Raw genomic sequence first — 20332 nt, forward strand, 5'->3', positions numbered from 1 at the left:
GGCATATTAGTTTTTATATACATTATTTTTGGCATTTCCAAACTCAAGGCACAATCAAATAAATATTTTTAATGTATCATTGAAGTCCTAGTCATAGAAGTCCTAGTTAAGAACATTGATTTTGCTACAACTGCAGATAAAGACACATCAAGATCTAGTGTTCTAGATGAATATTTAAAACTCACCATGTAGCCACGTGTTTTTAGGCCGCATTCTAAAAATCCCTGAAAGGTCTCTTTCCCAACAGATTCAGTGACAACTTACACTCCTTTTCCAGGTGTGATCTCATTAACACAGGAGACAAAATCATCTTCCTTGTAGAGTATGGTATGATAACAACCATCTTCTTTGGCTTCGGTTGCGTGTTTTTTAATTGAGACATAAGGGAGCCAACTCCACCTACTACAACATAAATAAACTAGAACAATGTTTCCTGGCTCAACCTTGAAACATATGCAAAGTAAGAACTCTGAGTCGCCATTCCCTTCACAAGTATATATGCTGCTGTAATGGGGTTAATAGACAGAGGAACATGCACCACTTTATATGTAGGGAGGATTTGTTCTTCAGCATATACTCCCTCTGGATAGCCACCATTATAAGCAACAACATCCCCAACTTTTATTTCAGTTAATCCAAAACCAACTACTATCACCACACCAACATCCCCGGCCCCATGCTAGCAGCCTTGCAAACCTCCTTGTAGAAATCTACATTTAGAAACTAAAGGTAGAGTGCATAATTTTTCACCCTGATCTCTCCTTCATTTGGATCTCCTACTTCAACATCCTCTCACTCGAAACCTCAAAACCACCGAGCTCGTGAACCCTAATAGCTTTGACCATTTTTGCTACGACGGCTACTATTTTCGGCGATGTAGATGTAACACACTTAGAAATAAGACAGAAATGGGGAAGAAAAGAAAGAAGATTGGGGTTAGGAAAAGAGAACTTTCTCACTGATTTTCGTAAGGAAGGTCTTAGATTTTGGATGCTTCAGGTAAGGTTTATGTTAACCACTTTTACTAAACCTCAATGTGATGCTCATGGTATTTGTGAACCCCTCTTCTCTCGTTTTGTTTTTGACTTTTGCATTTATAAATAATGTTTTTCAAGTTAATAAAAATAATTTTTCCAAGGTTATCTTGGATTTTTTTATTTTTTTTTATTTGGAAATGGGAGTGTTACTAGTTGCTTAGGTTACGAAAACTTGGGTATAAGAAATTGATTTGATTAGGCTCGAATAAAAAAACAAAATTGAGAGAAAATGAAATAAGGGCATGTTAGTGTTTATATACATTATTCTTGGCATTTTCAAATTCAACGCACAATGAAATAAATATTTTTAATAATTTTTTTTATTTAAAATTTAAATTTTATTAATTTTCAATTACTATTAACCAAATTGTGAAGGGAGTACAAAGTATACTAAAACAGTTTTTAGACTGCTTGTATTCTTACTCTTAATTCATTATTTATCTTTCTTTTCATTAGAAGCATTATGATATCAGTCTCTAGTTGCTCGAGCAAGACTTCATCCAATTTCTCAGTGAGTTTTTTCACCTCATTCTTGAGCCTATTACACTAGCTAACCACGGTGCTTACACGAACTTTGAGTCCAGCACTCACCGGCTCCTAAATCCTTATCTTTAGTTCTAGTTGTTCATTCAATCTTTTTAAAGACTTAATTCCAAAATCAGTATCAGCAATAGAACGCAAAAGATCATCAACAGATTTGACCATAAGTCACTGCGATAGGCAATTTTGTATTTACATCTGCAAACATAATAAGAGCCAATAAAGTTAGGCCATTAACTGCAACTAAAAAAGTGTTGATATAATTGTTTGTTGAAATGAATGTTTCATATTATTTTGATTTTAATTTGACTTGTCCGAGGATTACAAATTACAAATTTGCTGATACGTTGTGTATCAGTTTACACACTACTTCGAGCGAGTGCAGACTCCAAGAATGAAGAAAATGAGAATAGTGCAGGAAGAAAGATGAGAAGAGAAATAACAAAAGGTGGTAGAAGAGATAATTCTTATTCTGCCCATTGCTTTAGCCGGTAATAGCTTTTATACAAATATTCTACCAAAGACTACTGCATAAAATAAGGAAAAGATATGCATAAATAAGGTAAACCAATATTATGTAATTTTAGGAATGATTCTAATGCCTTTCTTATTTGTAAACAAAATTATTGTCCTTCCATTCATGACTCCGTTTCTTGACCCGGGTGGAACGTCGTAACCCATTTGTCATTAACTCATCCCGTGGCATATCCGTTGGTGTATCACTCCCCACTCCTTGAGAAGGCACTGTAACACCCCTGATTTTCAAGACATTTAAAACTTAATAATAAAGGTAATATCTCATTAAATCCCAAAGCGTAACATAAGTGTACGGGGTGCTATGCCACACCTGGGCTAGAGAACCCAGGTGCACAGGCTGTCTAACTACTATCCTCTGAAATATAAAAGCATAACATGGCACGCAGGCCGAAAGGGAAACTATACTACTTCTACGCTCCAGTTCTAGCGCGCTCCAGTGCTCTAATCCTCTGTGCCTGAAAGCCAAATATATCTGTTCAGCGAAAGATGCTGGTAACCCACACCAACGCGTTGAAATACAATACATATAGAGATATATATAGAAATACGAAAACCATTTTGAGCATGAAGATATATCCTACGAACTCTAGCTTTTAAAGCCGGGAATGACTCGACAGGTAAGGCCAGACACAAGCAACAGTTATAACAGTCATATGCGGTTCGCAATAGATAAGGCAAGGCATAACCAATGATCACCACCCATCATAATCAATCCCCAACATAAATCCCACAGTCACATTTCTCCAAGACACTCATAATCACAGCTCATCCATATCACAACTCATAGCACACTTTGTTGGCGCCACAGGACCAATCGCATGCCCATACATGAGGGTCAGCGCATATAGCTCTGACACGGCCCCGCAGCACCCTGCCCCGTATCGCAACACGGAGGGGTCGATCGCAACCGACCGATGAACCGCAGCTCATCATAGTGTTTGATCGCAACCAAACAGTGGACCGCAGCCCAAGAGAGTGTGTTATCTGACTGTAGCCAGAGATTCCCATCTGACCACAGCCAGCCTCTGAACCGCAGCTCAGGAAAGATGTCATCTGATTGCAGCCAGGAATTCCCATCTGACTACAACCAGCTTCTGGACCGCAGCCCAGGATACCGCCATCCGACTACAGCCAGGAATTCCCATCTGACCATAGCCGACTTCTGAACCGCAGCTCAGGATAACCAATCCGATCGCAACCGAATTGGGGTAACACGCACACATAACACATGGCAAGCACATGCAACCCACATTACACCTTGGGAAGGGGGATAAAACGTATAACAAAACCTATGCGTGATCCATCACTTACTAAGAATAGTCCTAAGGGGTTCATACTTCTTCCACCTAGGTCAACGGGATACCAATTCAACTAGCATGCAATACAATAGACTCATAAACCTACGAACGGTACCCGAAACATCAAACTAGACATAGGCACGACAAACGGGGTCCGTTGGGACACCACGGGGATCGGGGAAACATCAAACGGGGTAGCCGGGGTCCCGAGGGGGGGAAAATTCCAGCGGGTAGCCGGTGGGTGGGGGTCCACCCGCCGGCTGCCCGCCGGACAATACTGTTCCGGGCAGCGGGTCGCCGGCGGGCAGCTGCCCGCCCGCCTGCTGCCCGCTGCCGGAACAGTGTTCTCGGCCGTGGGTAGGTGGCGGGTCCCCTACCCCCCACCTACCCCCCACTGACTCTTTCATCAAGTTTTCGTCCCGGGAACCGTTGTGGAACCCGAAACCATGCTTAGACACTTTTCAACGTAATTAACGACAACACATAGACAATTAACGGATCGAATATGATAAACGAACGGCACATAACCTATCATGCTTTTCTAATCATAATCCACACCCAAACATGTGATTTCCCCACCCGATAACCCAAGAATAATAACATACGATACAACCTAGGGTTCTAATTATTTTTATATCAACAAGAATGCGATTCATCTTCTAATTGCAAGATTCGGTAAGAATAACACATAAACATCGAGGATGCCAATTAATCACCAAGAACATCATAATCATCAAGAACAACACATAATCATCAAAATCCCAATTAATCATCAAGAACATCATAATTATCAAGAAACTCCCAATATCAAGATTATCAAGATTCCCCATGGAATCATCAAATCAACATCAATAATAATTACCATAATTTCGCCATTCACAATAATATGGGGGAAACCCTAAGGGGAAATCATAGCTATGAAAATAGGTTTTGTTGAGACATGGGTTACCTCTTAGCCTTAATTAATTCCTTGGCTATGAAGGATCTTTCTTTAAGCTTTCTTGCTTTCTTGATTTCTTCTAAGGGAATTCTTGGAGCTCTCTTGGGGTGATGGGGCGTCTAGGCGTGTGGGCGGGGGTTTTAGGTGCTCCCTAAGTTCCCTATTTATAGATCCAAGTGTTTATTTAGAGTTTATTCCTATTGGGTTTAGGGGTTGGGTTTATATAATTGGGCCCATGGGCTATGGTGGCCTTTTTCCCTAATTAACCATTATAATTTATTCTTTCTCCTGGGTTATTAATTAATTAATTAATTAATCAGTTGGTTTTAGGGTCCGTGACACGGGGTGTTACAGGCACCTTGTCCGCAAGGTGAATGGTTGGAAACTGTTGACGAATGCTGTCTAAATCTTCCCAAGTGGCATCTTCCAACAATCCATCACTCCAGTGAATCAAGCCTTGTTCTACTCTCTTGCCATTTACGAGCACCTGCCGAGTTTCAAGAAGTGCTATAGGAATGGACATTAGATGGTTGTCAATGGCATCCGCAGGCAGCGAACTAGGTGTATCACTCTCATCCCCCCGAAATGGCTTCAATGTTGAAACGTGAAAGACTGGGTGAATACGAGAGCTTGGGGGCAAATCAAGGCGATATGCTACTGCACCAATGCGCTCTAGAACTGTAAAAGGACCAAAATATTTTTTGGCAAGCTTGTTAGAGGATCTGTTTGCCAGTGTGGATTGTCGATAAGGTTGCAATTTGACCAACACCCGATCACCCACTGCTAGCTCTAGTTCGCGGCGCTTCCGATTGGCTTTTTGCTCCATGCGGTGTTGCGCTCTCTGTATGTTTTCCTTCAAATTGCGAAGGAGTTCATCCCGACGTAAGAGGATGGAATCCACAGAGTCAACTGTTGTTGAGTGCTTCACATAAGGAGGAATAGTGGGTGGAAGGCGACCATACAAAGCTTGAAATGGCGTCATTTGTATGCTGCTATGAAAATTAGTATTGTAACTAAACTCAGCCCAACACAAATACTCATGCCATGACTTGGGGTGATCTTGAGCAAAAGCACGCAAATACTGCTCTAAGCCACGATTAATAACCTCGGATTGGCCATCGGTCTGTGGATGATAAGCGCTACTATGCTTCAAAGTTGTTCCACTCAATTCAAATAACTTCTGCCAAAATTTACTCATGAACACCTTGTCTCTGTCAAAGATAATAGAACTAGGGAACCCATGTAACTTAACAACCATTGTTGTAAACAATTCAGCAGCCTTAGATGCATTAAAAGCTCCCGGCAGTGCACCAAAATGAGCGTACTTCGTTAAACGATCCACTACCACCATTACTACCGAAAATCCATGAGATAATGGCAAGGCTACAATGAAGTCCATTGTAATGTCATCCCATACTTGGGACGGTATAGGCAGGGGTTGGATGAGACCAGCTGGTGGTTGAGTTGACGATTTAATTTGCTGGCAAGTTAAACACTCAGACACAAACTTTTCAACATCCTTTCTCATTCCCTGCCAATAAAAACTAGTGGCAAGCCGAATCAATGTTCTTTTAACCCCTGCATGTCCGGCCATTGGAGTGGAGTGAAATTCCTTTAATAACGGCTCACGAAGTGCAGACTCTTTGGCAATGTAAAAACGATTTTTGTACAGTAAGAGTCCATCATGCACAGAAAAATGCAGAGATAATTTCTTATTATCCAACTTCAGGTGTAGAGCCACGAGTTCTGCCAACACACTATTTTCACTGCGTAAAATAGCCAAAAAATCTGAAGTGGGATAAGATGCAATCATTGACATCATGGATGGAGTGTTGTCACCTGAAGCAGCTTCATGTATACGTGATAAAGCGTCAGCCACCCGATTGGAACTACCAGGCTTGTATTCAATGCGAAAATGGTATCCCAACAATTTCCTAACATATATTTGTTGCTCTGGTGTTTGAACTACTTGCTGTAAGAGTTCTTTAATGCTGCGATGATCTGTACGGATGACAAAGAATCGGCCAAGTAAGTATTTTCGCCATTTTTGCACTGCCTCTACAATTGCATAGAGCTCTTTATGATATGTAGAAGCTGCAGACATGCGGGTACCTAGCTTCTTACTAAAAAAAGCGATGGGATGATCCTCTTGCATTAAAACAGCCCCTACCCCTACATTAGATGCATCTGTCTCGATGATAAAAGGTAACTCAAAATTTGGTAAACGCAGAACCGGAGCTTGAGACATGGCATGTTTAAGAGCTTGGAAGGCTGACTCAGCTGCCTGGGACCAATAAAATCCATCTTTTTTGAGAAGTTCAGTTAATGGAGCTGTAATGGTCGCATATCCCCGTACAAACCGTCTATAATATCCCGTAAGGCCCAAAAACCCACGGAGTTGCTTCAAATTTGTGATTGCCGACCAATTAAACATAGCTTCAACTTTCTTTGGGTCTGCATGAACTCCCTTGGCATCAACAATGTGACCTAAATATTCAATGGATGACTGGCAAAAATGACACTTTGAGAGTTTCACAAAAAATTGATTAGATTGCAGGCATTCCAGAATAAGCTGTAGATGAGAAACATGGTTGGACAAGGAAGCACTATAGATCAAAATGTCATCAAAGAATATTACTACAAACTTACGCAAGTACGGTGCCAACATTTGGTTCATGGTTGCCTGGAATGTGGACGGGGCATTTGACATGCTGAATGGCATAACCAGGAACTCATAGTGACCTTCATGAGTTCGGAAGGTAGTCTTGTAAACATCTCTATCACGAACACGTATCTGATGATACCCTGCACGCAAGTCCAACTTAGAGAAAACCTTAGCTCCCCCCAATTCATCAAACAATTCATCAATAGTTGGAATTGGAAAGTGGTCCCGAACTGTTACTGCATTCAGAGCTCTATAATCAACACAAAATCTGTATGTTCCATCCTTCTTCCGAACCAACAACACTGGAGAAGAAAAAGGACTCTGGCTTGGTCGTATAATGCCTTGATCCAACATTTCTGCCACTAGTTTTTCAATTTCAGCCTTCTGAAAATGAGGATATCGGTATGGACGGACATTAACAGGTTTGGTACTTGGGAACAAATGAATTTGGTGCTCAAGTGACCGTCGAGGGGGTAATCCCGAGGGCGTGGAGAATACTGAAGAGTATTGTTGTAGAACACTTAAAATATCTGGGGGCACGGAATAATGAAATTCCAATTCAAAAGGTTCTTGATTATCAGATTCCTGCAATAAGTACAGTTCGTATATAGTATGGGTGTCATTAGAGGAGACCATAGCCTGCAGCTGATTATAAGATATCCGGGTAGGATGTAATTCATTATCGCCCTTTAATGTCACTGTAACTCCATTCCAGCAGAACTCCATGGATGGTATAGAGAAATCTTGAGCCACAACACCCAAGCTTTGTAGCCATTGAACGCCTAAAACAATATCAGGCCCTTGAATGGGTAGTACATATAGGTCCACTGTGAATTGAGACCCTTGCATGACTAGTCCAACTTGTTGGCACTTGCAATCACATACCAAAAAGTCACCATTCCCTACGAAAACTCGAAACGTCGGTGTTGGCATTATCGGCAACCGCAGCTTCTCCGCTATCTTGGGGTGGATTAAATTATGGGTACTCCCACTATCAATAAGGATATGCATATTATGCGAATTAACCATTCCCCATAGCCGCAAAGACCGCGGACTACCAGGACCTGCTAGAGAATTTAAACTACAAATGTCACCTGTGATCAAAGTATCATCCAACTCAGGCTCGATATGATCGTCTGGTGTCTCATCTATGGTATCATCCGCAGCTACCAGCAACATAAAGGATTTGTTTGGGCAGTTGTGGGATTGAGACCATTTTTGGTCACAATAATAACACAGGTCTTTTGCTCTCCTTTCCCTCATTTCAGCTGGAGAACGTGGAACGGGTTGACTTGGTGGCACCGGTAAGGGCAATGCTACTGACATAGGCAGACCATTGGGCTGGTTCCTGATTACTGGCAATTGTGATGGTGGCTGTTGAACCGACGGCTGCAATGTTTGTTTATTTGGCCAGCGTGAGGTAAAACGACTATTATCCCGGGCTTCAAAAGCACGAGCTAAGGAAAATGCTCCATTCAGTTCACGTTGTAGCATTGGCTTAAGGCCAGATATGAAAAAAGAAATCAGTAAAGATTCTGAAATACCCGTGACACGGTTCATCAACCTTTCGAACTCTGCCTGATACTCTGCTACAGAACCACGTTGGATGAGTTTAGATAGAGCTCCTTGGTGATCCTCAAACTGGGATGGTCCAAATCGTAGCTGTACTTGTTGGAGAAAATTTGACCATCCAGAAATTAGGCCATTATTTGACATATACTGGAACCATTCAGAAGCTATTCCATCCAAGTTGAAGGCAACAATCCGAAACCGCTGGTCATCTGGAGTTCCTATGAAATCAAAGTACTGCCGAATGCGAAAAATCCAAGTGAATGGATCCGTTCCATCGAACCGTGGAATATCTAGTCGTAACGAACGGGGTATATCTGAGTCTCCTACCCCCGTTTGGCGCGAAAAAGGGGTATTAACTGGTGGTGTTGGTAACAATCCAGAGGAATTCCCATCATGGCCTTCAACAGATTTTCCTTTGACATGAGATTGTAGTTGATTGATCTGTTGGTGTACTGTTTCGATCGCTAGTGCCTGTGAGTCATATTTTCCTTGTAAGGCTTGAATCTAAACGGTGAGGATATCAACTTGTTGCTTTACCGTTTGTTGGAGTGCAGCCAACAAAGCTTCATTAGCGGAGTTATCCTGGTTGGTAGACATGAATGGAACGTGAGAACGAATCAATGAAAGCACCAATTGATACGTTGTGTATCAGTTTACACACTACTTCGAGCGAGTGCAGACTCCAAGAATGAAGAAAATGAGAATAGTGCAGGAAGAAAGATGAGAAGAGAAATAACAGAAGGTGGTAGAAGAGATAATTCTTATTCTGCCCATTGCTTTAGCCGGTAATAGCTTTTATACAAATATTCTACCAAAGACTACTGCATAAAATAAGGAAAAGATATGCATAAATAAGGTAAACCAATATTATGTAATTTTAGGAATGATTCTAATGCCTTTCTTATTTGTAAACAAAATTATTGTCCTTCCATTCATGACTTCGTTTCTTGACCCGGGTGGAACGTCGTAACCCATTTGTCATTAACTCATCCCGTGACATATCCGTTGGTGTATCATTTGCATAGCTAGGTTAGTTACATTATCCTATCCTAATAATAATAATAGTAGTAGTAGTAGCAGCAACAACAATAATAAGGATAGTAAGAATAATAGTAATAACAATAAAAAAACAATTTATAATAATAATTAAAAATAAATTATTATAAAATCTATTACTAAATTCTAAAATATGTTTAATATATATATATATATATATATATATATATATATATATATATATATGTGTGTGTGTGTGTGTGTGTGTGTGTGTGTGTGTGTGTGTGTGTGTTCCAGCTTCTATGAGAATCATGCCTCATATGAGAATCGGTGGACAAATTCAAACCATCGATCTAGTAGATTTAACAGTTGAAAATAAAGAAAAAATGAGTCATTTTTCATAAATATTACAAAAAAAAAAAAAAAAAAAAAAAAAAAAAAAAAAAAAAAAAAAAAAAAAACTAAAATCACCAACTGCCATGTATTGTGATGGCATCTAGGTTACTTTTGGGCTGAAAATGTTTGAGAAAGTAGAATAGGAAAAAATTGCCAACATTTGGATGAGGTCTTATAGTTTTTGAAAAGATGATGAATTTGCTAGCTAACACACAGCATTAACTCTCACATAATATTAAAATGAAAAGAGCAGTGAGGTGCATTTATTAACTCCCACAAGTAGGTCACCATATCATTACAACTTACAAGTCATTGATTTCTGGTGGAAATCAATGATTGGATAATATAATTCAGCTAGTATAGTATTAGGCCGGTGTGGCAATGAGAAACAGATTATTCTTCCTCTTGGAACTGGCCCCAAACACCTCAGTCATATCCACATCTGCAGGCTTAGTTCCATCAGGGAGCTTCCACCTAAAGTGGTAGAGCAAATTAGCAAGAGGAAGTTCAACATTGGCTAAACCAAAGGCTATGCCAGGGCACACTCGCCTTCCCCCTCCAAATGGAATAAACTCCATATTCTGCCCACCCGTCATGTATTCCATCCCGTCGTTGTTGTCTCTAAACCTCTCCGGTTTAAAGCTCTCGGGGTCTTTCCAGTGCTCGGGGTCCCTGTTAATCGCCCAGGCGTTAACGATGACTTTGGTTTTGGGTGGTATGACGTACCCCTCGATTTCCCTTTCCTCCCTGCACTCCCTTGGGAGTAACAAGGGAATAGGTGGGTGCAACCTTAGAGTTTCTTTGATCACCATTTTTAAGTACTTCAGTTCCTTCACATCAATTTCTTGGATTTTGTCTTTCCCTTTCACCACTTCTCTCAGCTCAGCTTGTGCCTTCTCCATCACTCCTGGATTTCTTAGCATTTCTGACATGGCCCATTCGGTTGTTGATGCTGAGGTTTCTGTTCCAGCTGAAAACATGTCCTGCATAACTCAATCATATATATATATATATATATATATATATATATATGCATGACATCATTATATTATATTCAAACTAAAAATATTTCTCCTGAAAATGTCAAATATACCTTCCAACTTTATACCAGAAGGAAATTAAGTCCCTAAAATTTTAAAAGTTGCAATTAAATGCTCACTTATTAAAATTGGTCAAATAAGTCTAACTTATGCCGGTCATCATTGACCACTACTGGAGGCCGTTGACCGTCGTGGTTGATAACAAAATTGCCCCCGGTTAACCGGCAAATTATTGTGTGGACCATGGTCCACACAATGTTATGTGGATCATAACAAAAAGTACATTTTTAATATACTAAATATACATTATTTTTGTACCGTATGTACATTATATAATATAATGTATACTCAGTACAAAAATAATGTACATTCCCTGAATACAATATACATTATTTTTATACTGAATGTACATTATGTTACACTATAAAATATGGTTCATACAACTTGTGTGGACGATAGTCCACACAATAATAATTGCGATTAACCGGTCTGGTCTCCTTCCAATTGACCAAGAAGGCAACCTAGTGATCACCTTCACATAGAGAAGCAACCATTTGGATCGCCTTCTTTAAAGACAGCTTGTGACCGTGGCCTATATATAGTCAAAATTGCGGGAACCTTACCGACCTATTTCTACAGCTCATTAACCCATTTTGGAACTTCAATGTAGAAAAATAGTGTAGTATGTTCATGAGCTTAAACGCAGATCGAAGGTTTGATTGATTAATGTTCCCTGACCTGAATGACAGCTTTGATGTTGTCGGTTGTGATAGGGAAGTTAAAGCCACCCTTCTCCTGGAGTCTAAGAAGCACATCAACTATATCTTCGTCGCAATATCCAATATTGTCGTTGTGCTTCTGTCTATGCTGGTCGATGATTTGATCCAATATTTGATCAATTCTACGGCGCAGCTTCCTCAGTCTGGGCTCCATCCCACTCAGTACATGCAGAAATCTCCGAGAAGGGAAAAGATCAGCCACGTCGAAACCTCCGGCCAAGGCAATCCCTTCATTTATCAGCGACAAAACTCCCACTTCGTCATTGATTTTCGTCCCAAATGCTGCTCGGGAAACCACGGCGTTGGTATACTGAAAGATTTTCTCCGTCAGGTTGACTGGCGATCCCGAAGAGGATTTCATGTACTGAACCAACTTGGAAACCTCGGCTTCCCGGATGGGCGAAAACGACGACACCATCTTCGAGCTGAGGAGCTCTAAGATGCAGATTTTGCGCATCTGTCGCCAGTACTCGCCGTACGGAGCAAACGCGATGTTTTGATTGTTGGTCATGATCTTGGAGGCTAGGATTTCCGGCCGGCTGGCGAAGGCGACGTCGTGGGTTTTCAGTACTTGTTTCGCCGCCCGGGGAGTCGATATCACCACGGCGGAAATCTCCCCCAGCTGGAGGTGCATTATGCCGCCGTGTTTCGTCGCTAAATCTCTTAGAACATGATTGGGTGGTGCTGAGCTGCCTGCCAGATGGTGGATACTTCCTATAAATGGTAATTTCCACGGTCCCGGCGGCAGTTTTCCGGCGACACTACTAGTTTTCTTGGATTTCTTTGTAACGTTCTTGATTAAGTTGAATAACAGGAAGAGAAGGGTGATGAAAGCGATGATGAGGGAAAATGGAAACTTAATTTCCATTTCAACGAAAACTAAGAGAGGCAAAGAAAGGTGTAGGAATTCATATAACTAACAATTTTGAGCGTTATATATAAGTTTTAACTTCAAACTTACTGGTCAGCATCATACCTTAAAAGGTAGACTTAAAATTTATGAGACACAAGAGAGGTAAATTAGTGTAAGTGTGTAACGTAACAAACTCGATCAAAAGGATAATATTCATACTCCACCCACTAGTCACTAAGATTGGTGATGGCCACAAGGCCAAATTCACCACCTTGAACCCTATAAAAGCAAAGCCAATAAACTTATTTTGAATTAGTTGATCTAAGGCATCATAATTTGGACATTATTTAGTCATCCCTAAACATAATGAACAAAAGGAGTTTAATTACCGCGGAGTGTTATAATGTTCATTAAATTGAACACAATATTTAGCATTTTAATGGTACCTTTGAAAACACAGCAAATAATGTTTTTATGAAAAATGATTTTTTGTGAAAAACATTTTCATTTTTGTTATTTGGGTTAAAGTAAAAAAATTGTATGTTTCTATTTGATTCATTTTTCAAGAACATAAATCTATTACAATTTTTTTAAAATATTAATTATTTTAATGATTATAATAATTATTTATATTAATAAAAAATTATAAATTAAAATTTATAATAGTTATAAACATTAAAAATAATTATAATAAATAATATATATATATATATATATATATATATATATATATATATATATATATATATATATATATATATATATATATATTTTAACTTACCAAGACTATGTGGTCTAATGGTACCCGGGTTGGACTTTCATTTGGAAGGTTGTGAGTTCGAGCCTTAGAGTCTATTATTATAATAGAAATAAATACATGAATTGATAAATATAATAAGTATTAATTAAAGAAAGTGAAAAAATTAATACTTTTTTAATGTAGGAAGAGCCAAGCTAGGTCAAGATTTTTATTATAATAGTTATAAACATTAATAAAGTAATAAGTCTAAATAAAATAAAAATTAAACCTAAAATATTTTTGGAGAAAAGTACAAATAAGTCAATGAACTATTTAGGGGATAGCAATTAAGTCATCCAACTCGAATAAGCTCTAAATTTATCCATGAACCCAGAAAACCTATTACCATTATCAAGTATTTGATTCTCATTCCAATTCCGATTCTCATGTGGGAACTGGGAACCAAACACACCCTGATGATGTTGCTGCCTTTTGGTTTTTATTCTAGACATTGAATTGAACTTAGTGTTGTTAGATTGGCAAATTATGCCCTGGACCCGTGTCCACAATGAATTGTGGACACGGGCCCAAAACAACGTCGTTTTTAAAAAAAAAAACGCGTCATTTAGTTATAAAAAAAAAATTGCGCGCGTTTTGCCGTTAACGGCGTTATTTATTTATTTATTTTTTTTTTTTGGATTATGAATGTACAGTTATGCCATTATGAATGTACAGTTATGCAATTATGAACACAGAGCTCTAACATTATGAACTTACAATTATGAACATATATAGTGATAAAATTATGACCATGAAGCTTTAAAATTGTGAATATAGAGCTTCGAAGATTATGAATGTACAGTTATGGAGTTATGAATGTACAGTTATAGAGTTATGAATCTACAGTTATGGAGTTATGAATCTACAGTTATGAGATTATGAATCTACAGTATGGAATTATGAATGTACAGTTATTGATCGAATTATGAACAAAGAGCTCTAACATTATGAACTTACAATTATGAACATATAGTGATAAAATTATGAACATAGAGCTCTAAAATTGTGAACATGGAGCTTCGAAAATTATGAATGTACAATTATGGAGTTATGAATGTACATTTATGGAGTTATGAATGTACAGTTATGGAGTTATGAATGTACAATTATAGAGTTATGAACGTACAGTTATGGAGTTATGAATGTACAGTTATTAACATATAGTAATAAAATTATGAACATATACTCCTATAACGAAGCGGTCTGAAATTAAAAAAAAAAAAAAAAAAGATAACAGTGCCTAACGACATTGTTACCCGTGTCCAGCAAGCATGCTGGACACGGGTCCAACGCATAACGATTGTGTTAGATTTTTATATTTTAGACTCTATGGATTTGTGGTTATTGGTTGGTTTTCATGTGAAGTATTGGACTAATGGACTAGTTATTGTTAGTGCCAGAAGATGGCATTTTGGTTCTAGACCTAATTCAGCGCTTAAAAAGACTATATAATAAGCCTGAGTGTGAGATGTGCCATGGTTTGGAAGAATCAAATTTGTTTTTGAAATGATATGGTATGTCTAGGAGAATATCCTTGGTTTGGCAAGTAGCCTTAAATTTTGTAAAACTAGTAAATTTTAAATTGGATATGTCATGTGTGATATAAACACTTGCATTGATGATTGCTCATTTGATCTGATGCACAAAACAATTTGAGGTCACACACAAGCTTTAGACCTTTAGGAAAATAAGAAAAAAAAAAAAGAAAAAAAAAAGAGCGTACAGCTGGTGAATCTTTATTGTGCAATTTTGATGATTTCTTTCGGATGTCTGGTTATTTAAGTTTTGTATCATTGATGGAATTGTACTGATAATTCGTATTTTTCGACAGGCAAATAGTTGGCCAAATACGAATGGGTGTCAGGTATGTCTTGAATGGCCAGTTCTGATCTGAGTCATTAAGTATCAACTTCAATAAATAATACTACAACGGTTTTTTAAAATCGTTATCTTTACGCGTCCTTTTTTTTTAAAGTCAACTTTTTATTAACTGTTGTCGTTTGTGTATTGTTCCCGTTTTTCTTGTCGTTGGTGAGTTGTTTTTAAACACACTTTAATACACAACATTTCAAAGGCAACGATTTTTTAACCGTTGTCTCTGTGTGTTTTTTTAACCATTGTCTTTGTGTGTTTTTTTAGTCGTTGGTGTGTTGTCGCATACTTGAACACACAACACTTCTAAGACAACGATTTTGTAAAATTGTAATGTAGAGGATACCCATTTATAATCACCTCCTCTGAGGTTCAAACTCATCACCTCCCAAATAAGGAAGCAATTTGAACCTCATCACCTCCCAAATAAGGAAGCAATTTGGAACCATTGAACTACAAGATCCTTGGTAAAATTAGTGTGTTGTCTTTAAACACACGTTGGATAAACAACACTTCAAAGACAATTATTTTTTTAAAAAGGTTGTCTTTGTGCGTTTTTTTGTTTAAATTTTTTTTTACGTGTACAACGACTTTATTTATGTGTTGTCATTAGTCTTTTTGTCTTTAAATATGAGAAGATTTTGATGATACACAAAAATAAGAAATAATTAAATAATTAATTTTTCTCAATTATTTGTGAAGTATATTTTTTATAATCATTAAACGACATAATTTTGAAAATTTACATCTTTTGATTTTAGTTTCTATTTATTTAATTACTTATAAAACATACAATGTGTTAATTACCAAAATAGTCCCTTGACTATAGCAAAATTACCAATTAACTACTACATAAAAAAAATTCAAATTATCCATCAAACTACACACAAAAGTGCATTGAATCATTTAACTAAAAGAGTACTATTAAATCTCATTCCCCTCCTTGTCACTGACGTGGCGGTCATTTTATTAAAAAAATTATTATTTTTAATTTATTTTAACAATTTCAAATAAATAAAATTTAAAAACATACCACCCCCTCCATGTCTTTGTCTCCAATCGAATTCTTCATCTCTAGGCCGGAGATGAATAAATTTTCGTCTGAACATGCCAGAGACGAAGAGCATATATTTGTCTCCTGCCCGGAGACAACGTTTTCTTCGTCTCCTGTCTAGGGGCAAAGACGGAGAGGAGTGGATTTTTTTAAGTATTAAAATTAATTTTAATAATATTAATAGGATGACCGTCAAGTCAGGGATGACAAGAGGAACATGTTAAATTTGATTGAATTGCATAATTTTGGATAGTTCAGGTACAATATAGACTAAGATGACAATTAGCTATTTTAAGAGAGCTAATAAACTAATGGCATGTGTCCAATTATGATTTTCTTCATAATTTATTCTTTTCAACTTTCACCTCTATGATCAGTTGAGCTGCATATGCAAACAATTTTTTCATAATTTATGGTTGTTTGGTTGGATGTAGTTGCAATTCAATTACAACACAATTCTTTGACCACCCGAATAATAGTGTTTGGTTTGAGTGAATTACAATTTCCTCTATTTGTGAAATTGGAATTCTTGGACGCCCATAGGAATTGCAATTCGGAGCACTGGGAACAGAAAAAAACTAAGGAAATGTTCCTTTTGCCCTTTTTTATTATTATTATTATTATTATTATTATTATTATTATTATTATATAATGACATTTTAGTCTTTATATAACTTTTTTCCTTTCAATTCTCACAAATTTTTATTCATCCTTATCAAACAATGTAATTTAAATTTCTATTTTATTCCACCTTATTTTTATCACACTGAATTACTATTCTTTTCCGGCTTCCCTTAATTCATTCATTTCAACCAAATTAACACATGCTATAATTGAATATTGTGTGATTCTAATTGATTCCACGTGTCCTCTAAGGTCAATGGCTAGATGCCTAGATTGATCGGGCATCCCAAGTATGCTCTGTCACGTAGGTCTTTGGGGCGTTTGGTTCAGATAATCTGATTCTGGTAATGTTATATTACCTTGTTTGGTTCAAATAATGAGATTATCTGGTATATTACTTGAAGTTGATGTGGTGGTATGTTTTTAGGTAATGTGACTACATCCATTTTCTTAGGTAATTAAATTACCTCGAATTATTCCAACTTTATACTTGTTAACTAATCCTTATGTATAATAATAATAATAATAATAATAATAATAATAATAATAATAATAATAATAATAATAATAATAAAATATATATATATGTTTATATAATAAAATATACATGTGTATATTTATATATTATTTTTTAATATTCAAACATTGATATACATTCATACATATAAATAAATAAATAAATAAATACACACACATAAATAATATATATATATATATATATATATATATATATATATATAGAGGAGGATTCCAATGAGAACACTTGTGCATCAATCTAAAAACATAAATTGATAAATTATAAACATTAATAAAGTAATACGTCTGAACAAAATAAAAATTAAATCTAAAATATATATGTTTTATCTTTCGGGATATAGAGTATGTCAAGATTTTTATTGTTTGGTCTAACTTAAATATACTCATATTTTAACTAGACCAGCCCAGTTCAGTTCAAATAATAACTAAACATATACTCGATCAACCCCTGTTTGACACAACTCAGAAGGAGAGAGAGAATTGAGCAGCCTGAGATAGAAAAAATTTGAAAAATGTCTTTGAATAAAAATCTTGAAAGACATTTTCTAACAAAATGGGTCATTTCTTTCTCGGACTAGAAAGGGTATCTTTTTTGACTATTTTCATTCCCTTAATAACCAAACATTGAAAAATTCATAAAATAACTTCTAGAAGTCATTTTCCAGTTTCAACCGGACTCTATATAAGTGTCATTCCATCACTCTTTATTCTCAAACTGACTTAGATCATAATTGTAATTGTTATATCATAGACTAGGTCCACTTTACAATGTGGACTCTGATCCAAAATGACATTTAGATTATGCATTCAAAATTAATAAATTGTACATCTACTACAATTAACACATTATGTACCTATAATTAACATAATATGTACTTGCAGTTAATAAATTATGTACTTATTACAATTAACGTATTATATACATGCTACTAACATATTATGTACTTTCAGTTAATAAATTATGTACATATTACAATTAATATATTATGTACCTTCAATTTATTTATAGGTACATAATATGTTAACGTAAGATATATAATATGTTAATTGCATGTATATAATTTAAATGTTATTTTAGACTATGGTCTACATTACATTGTGGACGTACCATGCATACCTAGCTAGTTAATGCCCAATATTTGACAGGAGGCACAAATTGTCATTGGACATTTGGACCACAATTTGTCACATTTTATAGTTGTTAGTTGTAAACATCAAGGATAATGAATAGAGTTTGCTAGTAGTACAGTGTAACAAAATATAAAAAGAAAGAATTGAAATATCCGTTACGCTTTGCCATTTTATCTAAAGAAGGCCAAGAAGTCATTTTTCTTTTAGCCATTAAAAGAATCATAATAATGCAAATCACTATATTAATTAATACAATTAAGAAATTATTTATATAAAAGTTGTGTAAAATATTGTACTAAATAATATTCCGTATAATTTATGCAAAATGTTAAGTCTTTTTTTTTTTATTTTTAAATATTTAGTAATGAATTTAATTAGTTTTGACGAGAACTATTGCTTAGAATTCCCCCTCTGATCAGAGGCCATGGTTTTTTATACATATAGTGTAGATACACATTTGAGAGCTTAGAGATTGACTCAGTTTATTTTGTTATTTGAAGCCAATGAAAACTAACCTGACCGCATAGCGCAGTGGATTAGCGCGTTTGACTTCGGATCAAAAGGTCGTGGGTTCGACTCCCACTGTGGTCGGTTTCCTCCTTTTCCCCATACGTTTTAATTGCAATGCGTTTTTCCGCTCGTTTTCCCAAGGAACCAATTTTATTGTTCTTAATTGCAGTGCGTATTGCAATGTGTTTTTCCGCTCGTTTTCCCTAGGGAGAAGAAGCTAGTGAGAACCAATTTTATTGTTTCTCAATTGCAATGCGTTTTTTTCCCAATTGTTATACCAAGGTCCATATTACATTGTGAATTCTGACCCAAAAATTATGTCTTTAGACTTAACATATTTTGTACTTACAGTTATTACAAATAGGCACCTTAAGTAGTAAAATGACACACCTTAAGTATAAAAATGGCACACCTTAAGCATTGAATTTATGCACCTTAAGTTTATAACTGACGCACTTTAAATGTCAAAATGACGCACTTTAAGTGTTAAAAAAACGTACCTTAAGTTATGAAAAGACGCACCTAAAGATTTAGAATGACGCATCTTAAGTTTTAACAAAAAACACACCTTAATTTTCAATTGAATAACTGCCGCACATTAAGCACAGAAACCACTCATCTTAAAAAGGAACACGATGCACCACCTTAAGTACAAAAACTACACACTTTAAGTTTGACCAAACGAAAAATGACCAAATTGTCACCACAATTTTTTTTTTTTTTATCTTTGTTAATCCTAGAAGTTTCTGTACCTATAAGAAAATTGAAGGCACATAATATGATAATTACAAACACAAATTGTTAATTGTAGATACATAATATATTAACTGTAGACACATAAGATGTTAATTAACATTCTATAAGTCTATAGTTAACATATTTTGTACCTACAATTAACAATATGTGTGTATGTAGTTATCATGTTATGTGGCTTCAATTTATATACAGGTACATAAATTGTTAACTGCAGGTACGAAACGTGTCAATTACAAACACATAATCTGAAGGTTATTTTTAGATCAAGGTCTACAATGCAAAGTAGACCATGGTCCATGGTATAATTAGTCCCTTTTTCCGTGTTAGGCTTAGGTTTCTTGAGTTAATTGGACTTAAATGGGCCAACCATTCTTGTTATATCATCGATTAGGGTCC

General features: G+C 36.3%; 1 protein-coding gene, 1 non-coding gene and 1 pseudogene across 2 annotated transcripts; 1 reads left to right on the top strand and 2 right to left on the bottom strand.

The window, feature by feature from the left end:
• Positions 1–68: 68 nt before the first annotated feature.
• Positions 69–866, bottom strand: LOC109174478 (annotated as a pseudogene).
• A 9350-nt stretch (positions 867–10216) lies between these two features.
• Positions 10217–12706, bottom strand: LOC109174636 (premnaspirodiene oxygenase-like). Its single transcript, XM_019323903.1, has 2 exons — positions 11760–12706; positions 10217–10964 (listed from the first exon to the last, which is right to left on the bottom strand). Exons 1-2 carry the CDS (start codon positions 12666–12668, stop codon positions 10347–10349), a joined length of 1527 nt encoding a protein of 508 aa, XP_019179448.1. The 5' UTR covers positions 12669–12706; the 3' UTR covers positions 10217–10346.
• Positions 12707–19187: 6481 nt separating this feature from the next.
• Positions 19188–19261, top strand: TRNAR-UCG. The gene has a single exon. It is a non-coding gene; the product is annotated as a tRNA-Arg (tRNA).
• The last annotated feature ends 1071 nt before the right edge of the window (positions 19262–20332 follow it).

Source organism: Ipomoea nil, unplaced genomic scaffold (genome assembly GCF_001879475.1).
Source record: "Ipomoea nil cultivar Tokyo-kokei standard unplaced genomic scaffold, Asagao_1.1 scaffold0642, whole genome shotgun sequence".
Lineage (NCBI taxonomy): Eukaryota > Viridiplantae > Streptophyta > Magnoliopsida > Solanales > Convolvulaceae > Ipomoea > Ipomoea nil.

Bases quoted from the DNA above. Each gene is read 5' to 3' on its own strand.
- LOC109174636 (XM_019323903.1), bottom strand. From the start codon at position 12,668: ATGGAAATTAAGTTTCCATTTTCCCTCATCATCGCTTTCATCACCCTT. The intron at 10,965-11,759 runs GTCAGGGAACAT...TGAGTTATGCAG, and splicing joins ACATCAAAGCTGTCATTCAG to GACATGTTTTCAGCTGGAAC.